Source organism: Poecilia reticulata, linkage group LG5 (genome assembly GCF_000633615.1).
Source record: "Poecilia reticulata strain Guanapo linkage group LG5, Guppy_female_1.0+MT, whole genome shotgun sequence".
In the NCBI taxonomy this organism is placed as follows: domain Eukaryota; kingdom Metazoa; phylum Chordata; class Actinopteri; order Cyprinodontiformes; family Poeciliidae; genus Poecilia; species Poecilia reticulata.
In genome coordinates, this window is record NC_024335.1 from 24665056 (window position 1) to 24674742 (window position 9687).

The 9687-nt window shown below is 36.9% G+C and overlaps 1 protein-coding gene across 1 annotated transcript; it reads left to right on the forward strand.

Moving 5' to 3' along the window:
• The first annotated feature begins 889 nt into the window (after window positions 1–889).
• On the forward strand, window positions 890–9589 carry prkag1 (protein kinase, AMP-activated, gamma 1 non-catalytic subunit). Its single transcript, XM_008409918.2, has 13 exons — window positions 890–985; window positions 3878–3929; window positions 4017–4117; window positions 4195–4276; window positions 4418–4476; window positions 4583–4628; window positions 4716–4770; window positions 5085–5211; window positions 5600–5765; window positions 5852–5889; window positions 7089–7235; window positions 8035–8134; window positions 8224–9589. The coding sequence occupies exons 1-13, from the start codon at window positions 977–979 to the stop codon at window positions 8244–8246; spliced, it is 1005 nt and encodes a 334-aa protein (XP_008408140.1). The 5' UTR covers window positions 890–976; the 3' UTR covers window positions 8247–9589.
• Window positions 9590–9687: the final 98 nt, after the last annotated feature.

Genomic DNA, 9687 nt, shown 5'->3' on the forward strand with positions numbered 1-9687 from the left:
ATTAGTCTTAGCAAAAGGCCTTTAATGACCATTAGGTACCTGACTGAAGTACTGGACTTTCTACTGCAAACAGCTGCTAGTAGTTTGTCTAGTGAACATAATGTGTTATGTATGTAGAAATATCCCAAATTTACTGGTAAAATGTTTATTGTTGGACAATGGGTCGAAGATGTTCATAGATATCTGGGGTTTAGACCTATTTTGTTCTTGAAACCTAATGTCATAAGTGATGTATTAATTTTGGGAAATATCCATACACTGAGGACTACTGCAAGTGATAATCTATTATATATACTCATTATTCTGCTATTTGTCATACAGGGTTTATCAAATTTATTTAAAAAAATTCCCAATTAGCCTAACGTACGGTGTTAATCATACAAAAACAGAAAATATTACCAGCTGATGGATTTTTTTTTATTATTCAGTCAACTAATTTTACCAATACTTCAAAATACTACAACAATTTGAACAGCTTGACTGAAAATGTACAGGCAGAAGAGACTTAAATGTATGCATGTCTGTCCACAACAAATTAAATTAAACTACCTCCCATAAATCATTGCAATATACATAAAAAACATATTTTACTTACATAATCAGGAATATAAAAAGGGACAGAAAACAGTCCAAAACAAAAAACAGACATGAATTTGTTTTCTCTTTACTCTTCCAACCATTAAATATTCTTGATGAACAAATAAACTATCATATTATGTTCTGTTTCATTTACCTCTCACTAATGCGCACAATTACATTTACAAAGCAATTATTTACCATTAAAACTTTATATAAAAGAGCATCTTAATGTTTTTATTGTATCCTGTCCTGAAATACGTTTAACACATTTATCACGGTGTTTCCGCCTGGTTGTGCCAGTACCACAGATATTACGGTAACAGCTCCCTTTTGCGTCACAGCGGAAGGAGGTTTGCGTGCCTTCGTGAGATCCCATCAGTTGTAGACCGGGTGGAACATGGAGTGTGTAAGTTATCAACTTTGCTATTATCTCTCCTCTTGAAACCCTTATAAAGCAGCCTATCCTCTTCAGTATGAAACTTTGAGTAGTATGCTAAAGTTAGCTACTTTCTGGAAAGCTTTTTATATATGTTTTTAGGGTTATCTCTTGTCTTAGAGGCTGGTTAGAAAAGCTGATAACAGAGGCCACTGTTTAACAAAAATGTGATAATTAGCTATTGATTTCAAACGGTGCAAATAAAGTGCATTAAAAGCTTGGGCCGTCATGAAATGTCACCTCGACTGGCGCTTTTAAAAGTCAGCCAACTGTGACTCTAGCTAGCTAGCTAGCTAACAAGCTAACGCCAGTGCCACAGTGGTGAACTAAAGTCTCTATTCAGTGTGCACACAGCTTCAATAACGACACTTGGTTTTACAACCGAGAGCGTTTAAGATTAAACTTTGAAATGTGCCAACTGACTAGCCTGAAGCTTGATGTTTTGCTAGTTTACTGATTGCCTGTGTTTTTATGAAGTAGAGCTAACCTGCATCTCTCAAAGTCTTATTCTGAGACAGGTAGTGTTTATGTGTCATCCCGGATCTGCTCTGAGTATGACCTCAGTAAACTTCCCGATGCATAGACTGAACCACTGGCTAAACGCTAAACATGGGTCTCTGTGACGGCCTGTCCGTTTGCCATTAACACAGGATCAATAGTTCAGCTGGGTTGGGGATTCTCTTTAGCGCCAGAGTTGCTTCTAAAAGGAGGCTGAACAAATTACAGCTTCGGAGCTGAGTAAAGGTTTTCAAATAGTTTGGGATCTCACCATAAGCAAATATCAATAATGGGGACCACAGAGGGTTAAATTTAACGTTTCTCCTCAGTAGATTATTTCACAAATTTAGTATTTAAAGTCGGTTTCTCATTCAGAAACAGCACAGTCGAAAGCTTTAGGTGTGCTCACATATGGGTGGGTTATACAACTATATTTGATCATAAAAGATTGGAATGTGTTGATCTGTATAAAACAGACAGATCATAATATATTAAGGCTTTCTCTCATTGCTGTTTTGAGCTCCTAAACCAAATCACCAGTGTTATTTTCCTCCTCTTCCTATGATTTCCTTGTCTAGCTTTTACTCAGTAAGAGTTTACTTTAGAGGTGTTGATAATGTTTACTTTTTAAACTGAAATTCATCTTGAAGTTACTCCAAACAATTTGATGTCAACTGTGCTCATCAAGTCTTATATCTGTCAACCTGTTGGTTTTAGGTCACTTCTATGCCAGTTTATTCCCCCAGTGTTTTATAAGCCTGGCGGGCCACCAGGCTTTACTTCTGCCCCCACCAGGCTAAGCATTGCTTATTTATTTGTTCTTTTTTTTTTTTAATGATTGCCTTTTCTTGAGACTTCATAGTCAGTGTTTAGGTATTAGTCTTCCAGTCTTCCAATAACACATAATTATCAAGTGATATTTTCAGATTTCCTGTCAACTTTAAAAAATGTTTAATTCAAAAACACGACTGATGGCTGGATAGCTGCCCCAGCGCCCAGAGCACCGGGCTTAGCCGGTTTTCTGGGGGAATCCTGGTTTATTGCTGTACTGATTCATTATAGAGCTGTGTTTTAATGTGTTTTGTTTTTAACTTTAGCTGTACTGGTTGTTTAAAGTACTACATAAAGAAAATTGTATTGAACCTACTTACTAAATGCTAATTGTGCTTGAGACATATTCTGTTTTTAAACATTTGTCTGTGTAGGAAAACGGTTATAAATTAGCAGTTTTTTATTTTATTTTTTTGCTTTTTGCAATATTGTCACAAATAATACAAGTAAAACATGCAACTGTGATATAATTAAATATTGCTCAGATATTTGTTTAGGTTTTCCTCACCTGTTTGTTTACCATAATCACAATGTTGCTGCTGATCAATGTGAGCTTACACATCTTATTCTGTAAAATCCTCGTCAGCTCTGGTCATCAAAAACTGAATACCAGAGAAATTAATATAAAACTTATTTGCATGCAGTGTTGAGGAATGGCACTAGAAATATGATAGCCAACCAAATATTTCATTAAATCAGACTGTTCCAATATTGTGACCCAGTTTCTCTGAGAAAAAATATAGATGCACTTTAAACTCTTGACATAGAAAAATCCCATACAACTTATCATGATCACACACTATGTTGGTTATGTTTAGAGATAATTTTCCCAGCTGTTTTGAGCTGATATGAACAAAGAAAGGACACATTTTACAACTATTCAGAGAAGAGACTTTCTTTTTATCTTCAAATGATTGTCTCAGAAATAACTGTTTATGTTGAAACAGGTTGAATGATCACACATTGTATGAACAGAAGTTGGTGGTAGTTCATAGTTTTAACAATGACTTTCCCATTTGAAACGCGCAATGCAAATTGGAGCATGTTTAGCCAATGTAAATGTCTTTGGGAAAGGTATTACAGAAATTAGCTTCAACCTCTCTAGTTAGTTGTTTTTTTTTTGTTTTTTTTACCGTGTTTTATTTTTACAGTCAGTTTGGCTTAATGCTCTGTTGTGCAGCAGGTGTCTCAGATGGTCAGCTTGTTGCTTTAGAACATGACCTCCCACTGACATCAGTGTAAATAACTATCTAATTCAAGGTTGACTTTTGTTATAAGACACCCTGAACATACACAGCTTTGTTTATTTTTGAGGTTGTAGCTGTATGAAGATGATAGAAAGCTGCTTTCGTTTTCAATCTGCTCTAAATAGCCATTGGAAACTAATTTTGTATTTGTAATCTGAAAACGCTGACAAATAAATCTGCTTGCAGGTACAACATTTAGAGTTTATGGCCTCTTAACCCTTCTGCAAAAAAGAATGACCTGACCTTAAATAGTTTAATACTTGGATTATTGACCTTCTTCTTTCAGATCCCAGTAAGCATTGATGATCTTGAAGGCAAAAAGGATCCAATCATTGAAGGTAGGAGGATTTGTTAAATATATTTCTACCTCAATCTGGAAAACCTTCACAGAAAAGTCTTCATTGCAATCACTTTAATTTCTTCAGAACGAGAGCAAAATGTTTACACCAGGTTTATGAAGTCGCACCGCTGCTACGACCTTGTGCCCACTAGTTCCAAGTTAGTGGTGTTTGATACGTCGCTTCAGGTAAGCAAGTACATTTACATAAATGCAAATGTTACCTGGCTCCAGAAATGAATCAAATATTTAACTATATCCTTCAGGTGAAGAAGGCGTTCTTTGCGCTTGTTTCAAATGGGGTGAGAGCAGCTCCTCTGTGGGACAGCAAGAAGCAGTGCTTTGTGGGTAAGAACAATTTTTAATCTGAAAGTAACCCTTAATGAGAAACGTATGTTAAAAAAACAAAAAAAAAAAAAAAAAACAATAATAATAAATGTTATAATACAGTTAATGATTTGCTGTTTTTTTTTTTAATCCAACCCACAGGTATGCTAACTATCACAGACTTCATTAACATTCTTCATCGCTACTACAAGTCTCCCTTGGTGAGATGGGTTTGTGTGTTTTAAGCACAAATGTTGTAACATAAACTGTTAATGTCATTTTAATTTATTTCATCAGTGACTGAACTTGTACTGTTTTATATTTCAGGTTCAGATATACGAGTTGGAAGAGCACAAAATTGAAACGTGGAGAGGTGAGAGCTTTTAATGATCACTCAAACTGCAACATTTATTACTTAATTTTAATTAATTATTTTATTTTATTTTTGTATTAATTTTAGAGGTGTACCTTCAAGACTCCTTCAAGCCTTTGGTTTGCATATCTCCCAATGCCAGGTTGGTAGCAGCACTGCATTGATTTTACTGTGAACTTTCATTCCTTTTTTTAAATTTTTTTTTAATCATAATTGTGATCAACATTGTGATCGTTCATCACTGGACATTTAAATGTGCTGAATCTGACGTTATCATAGAGATCAAAAGATTGGTTAAATGTGATCTTTATGACAAAAAAACCTTTATTTTCATTTAACTTATTTATTGCACTTTCTTTGCAAGAAACAAACATACAAACTGTAACACTTTTTTTTTAAACATTTCTTACAAAATATGTTTGAATCACTTGGTGACTTAGTTTTTTCTGTTCTCAGTTTGTATGACGCGGTGTCGTCTCTGCTGAGGCACAAGATCCACAGGTTGCCTGTAATCGACCCGCTGACAGGGAACACGCTGTACATCCTCACACACAAGAGGATTCTTAAGTTCCTGAAGCTTTTTGTAAGTTTCCGCTGGTTTTATTACAGATACAGGATGAATATATCTACACTAAAGACCAGTTAGAGTTTGGTAATCTGTTACCGATCTTTAATTTTATTTTAAAATGAAATGTGTCAGCATCTCATAGAACATATATTTCCCTTTAAATAGTTTCTTTTTTTTACATTTCCATATTTTATTTTTAATAGCTCACAAAATCTGAGACAAGCAAACTTTGATCAGAAAAATATTGGCTTTCTCAGTGATCAACAGTTTCTCAATGCAATACAACGTAATTCTGCTTTTCTGTTTTAGATCTGTGATAAAGTTCAACTCAAAGTGAAGTAGGGAAAATGTCATGTTGAAAAACAACTGTGATTCCCTAAAGATCTGTGTTTTCTGTGCTCAGATATCAGAGATGCCAAGAGCCTCGTTCTTGAATCAGACTTTAGAGGAACTGAACATTGGGACGTTCAAGAACATAGCAGTGGTCCGAGCAGACACCCCTCTGTACACGGCGCTGGGTATTTTTGTGGAGCAGCGAGTGTCCGCGCTCCCTGTTGTGGATGACAAAGGTAAGTGGGCTGACTGAAGCTTCTTTTTCCTGTTCGCTTCTTCTCGATATCCGCAGTTTTCTAAAACGATTCTGTCTTACTTGCAGGTCGAGTGGTGGACATATACTCAAAATTTGATGTCATAGTAAGTTCTGTGCAGTCACTTATGTTCATATTGTGCTAATAAAATTTTTTCTAGGCAAATTGTTTTCATAACTTTACAAATTAACATTTTGCTTTTTTGTTGTACTTCCGTTTGGGTTTCAACTACTTCTAAAAACAGTTGTGGCGCTTAAAACAAACCAGCTGTTTTCTGACAACAAGATAATGTTTTTGGTATCTGCTGTTTCAAATACCTTCTGAATGCTCTGTGCCGTTACCTAGCAACCCAAGTGGAACTCCAGCACATTTGGTCAGCTGATTTTACCACTGCATGCTCTGTACAATGGCTGCTGGAGAAGAAAAATGTTTTGTTGTGGACTTAGCATCCAGAACGAACTTTCTGGATTCTTGTTGGTTGTTCAGGAGGCTCTACTAATGCTTTGCAAAGAAGCACAGTTTCATAATTGCGCATCTGTTTGCAGCCATTTTTGCGTGCGAGTGTAAATGTCGACTTGGGGGGGCGTGGAAAGCAGCATGGATTTAAAGTGACCGGTGGACAACTCATTATGAAAATAGAACTGCACAGACTAAAATCTTATCTAATAAAAATGTGCAAAAAAACATAATGACAGTCCTATCCTAACCTGTTGAAGGAAGCATAAAAGGGTTTTTGTGTTGTCTTCCAACTTCTCACAGCTGTGATTTTAAGAATAATGTATTCTTCGTCTAATTACATTTGATTATTTATATAAGTCCTTCAATTTGCTGAAGATGACACGAAAGACCTGCATTCAGATCTTAAAGGCAGAATCATCTGAAGAACATGTAAGCGTCGTGTCTCGTCTCAGTATCGGGGCGGCGACGGCACTTTAGAAGCTGAGGACAGAGCGTGACCAGGCTCAGTGAGGGTCACTGAGAGGTGAAGCAAAGCCCTGCATGCAGAGTGAACAAGTGCTGTTTGGTGGTTTCCTCTCTGGGTCACAATGGAAGTGATTGAGAAACCACATTCAGAGTTATGCTGACTTTTCATCCCAGAAGTTGCCCCAGTTTAACAGCAGAGCAGGGCCGGAGCCTCGAGGGACGTTCAAAACAACCGTGGGAAGCTGCTGCGTGGTGTTTGTGTTTCCAGTGCCGGAGCGTGAGCCTCAGAGTCACGCTGCTGTTTGCTTCTCTTAGATACATTTCTGTGAAAATGCCCTTCTCTGTGAAACATCATACACTGAGAGTTTTCCCCTCTAACAGAATCTGGCTGCAGAGAAGACGTACAACAACCTGGACGTGACTGTGACCAAGGCGTTGAAGCATCGCTCGCAGTACTTTGAGGGAGTCCTGACCTGCAACAGACATGAGACCCTGGAAGCCATCATCACCAGACTGGTGGAGGCCGAGGTGAGGAGTGGAGGACGCGAAAAGCTGCTTTTCACGTCCTGAACAAGAAAAAGAAAGCACGACAGTAAATAAATAGTCACTAATTTCTTGTTTTTCCAGGCGAGGAGAAAAATTAAGTTTTTCTCTATTTCTGCTTTAGGAGCTTCAGATTGTATTGCAGAAAATGGAGCAAATCAGCTGTCACAATATATGACCTGGTAGTTTTGGTTGACACTTATTGAAATATTTTCTCATGATTTCTTGGAGTTTCTTTATTAACTCCAAGCTGGAATTAATAAAGATTCACAGTTACTGAGTAAAACTGATGAGTAACAAAATAATTCACGTTTTCCATTGTCTTTATCTGATGTTAGAGATCCAATCAGTCTTTCATGGTTTTGAAATTACTAACTAAAACTGCAGCACATTTGTTTAACTAGCTTTTATTTTGTTCTAAATTTGCATTCACTCTCATTCTTGCTTGAGTTTATAGGAGAAGGAAGCAACATGACATTGTATTCATATGTAGAAGACCAAATATGGGCAGTAGGAGGTGGAAATCTTTTTGGCTTCTTCGGTTTAATTTTGTGAAGTTTGTGTATAAAAACACACAAATTGTGTCCCTCTAAATGTGTGTCATCGCTTCAGTAAATCAGCAGAAGACTGAAATGTACCCAGCATGCTTATTCCAGCTAATTTCACATTTTCACATGTTGGTTCTTCGTTCTCTCTGTTCATTCTCTTGTCCTGTGGTAGCATTGAATTATTGCACTCGGCAGACCTGAAGCTCATTTGGGTGGCGGTCCTCTGTCTCCTCCAGGTTCACAGACTCGTGGTCGTCGATGAGAACGAAGTGGTGAAGGGAATCGTCTCCCTTTCCGACATCCTCCAGGCGCTGGTGTTGACCGACGGAGAAGACGGTGAGTAAAGCTGACGAGCTGCTGCATGATATGCTGCTTATATTCATTACATTTGGATTTTTTTTTTTGTTTTTTGTTTTTTTCGACAGGCACAACTTTAGGGAGTAATTAGGAATGCTGTTTTGGGATGAGACCAGAGCAAAGGGAAAGCACAAGCATGTGGGAGGCGAAGTGAGAGTGCGTCGCCTTCTCCGATAACGCCCACACAGAAAGTCTTCTCTGTCTCCGCAGTTTTAGCAATACTGAAATTTATACCTAGTAGCACAGGACTTATAAAACCTTCTTTAAATTGAGCCAAATTCAAAGTCCCTAGTAGTTGACCAGATATTTGAAAGAAGAAGAAACGTGAAGAGTGCAGCACAGTCACCATCTCTGCGCTTTTAATAGTTTATGAAGTGATTTAAAAAAAAAAAACAAAAAAAAAAACATTCCCCCATTTTACCAGCATTTAATTTCATTTTGAGGCTGGAAACAGCGAAGGCACTAAGCTTCTCCAAGAGATAAATTGGATGTTGCAACTCGAGCGAATCGGCATCGGTGTGTAAACCCCTGAGACTTTTTCTTTAAAGCTTGTATCGGATTATTCTCTTATTGTTTGTTCATTTAATTTAGGATGTTTATTTAAAGGCAGGTGTTGTTGTGTTGATCTATATCATTGTAAGCATTGTTTCAGTTTCGACTTGAGCATCACCAAAAACGTTCACCAACATCAAAAAGTCAAGTCAGGAATGTTTGAAAACATTTTTGCCATTAAATATAAAAAAAATGTGGTAAACGTCTGGATTTGTTCTTTCAGTCTGGGTTTTTGCAGGTTGCAGCTGAAAGGGTTTGCACAAGCAGTTTAGGATTACAGCAGCAACCGGTGGAAATAATCCAGGTTCCACCAAAACATAAATACTCTGATCAGGAATCACCATTCAGCTTTGTTCTTATCTAAATGTCCAAATATCAAAACATATTTGAGTATTTTTTGTTTTATTTTGACATTTTGTGTTGTGTCCTGCCACGTGTAAACTACATATGTAACGGATTGTTTATCATACTCAGACATTAGTTTGTTTTTATTTTTTGCATGTGACCTACTTTGATTGATGACATTATTGGAAAAAATAATTCTGTCATTAATGCTAAATCTTCATTTTATGAAGCATTTTCTCTACTTTATGGTCAAGTTAAAAATGTTTTCTTGTTTTTGTTGGTTACAGCGATGGCAGTCAAAACTTAACAGATTAATTGTTGTTTTTATTAGGTTATGATCCATTGTTTATGGGACATAATCACTAAGAATCACAGAACCAGCATTGACATTCCATTTTCCAAGATGGATGTGTGTGCGGAACATTAAATGTCCTGCTTTATGCCTGATAAAGTGTGTACAACTGCATGTAAATGCATCGTTTTTGTACTAATCTGAGATCCTTAATTTAAAAGATGTCAAATAAAACCTTTGTTTTACCTTTGCCTTTCTAATTTGCATGAGTCTCCAGCTTGTCCTAACATCCACCCGAATGGATTCTGCATTTTCTTCTTCTTTTCTTGACATTTTTCTCACT

Excerpts from the sequence above, each read along its gene's own strand:
- prkag1 (XM_008409918.2), top strand. Across the intron at positions 4,477-4,582 it reads GCTACTACAAGTCTCCCTTG|GTTCAGATATACGAGTTGGA; the intron begins GTGAGATGGGTT and ends TTTATATTTCAG. Across the intron at positions 5,890-7,088 it reads ACTCAAAATTTGATGTCATA|AATCTGGCTGCAGAGAAGAC; the intron begins GTAAGTTCTGTG and ends CCCCTCTAACAG.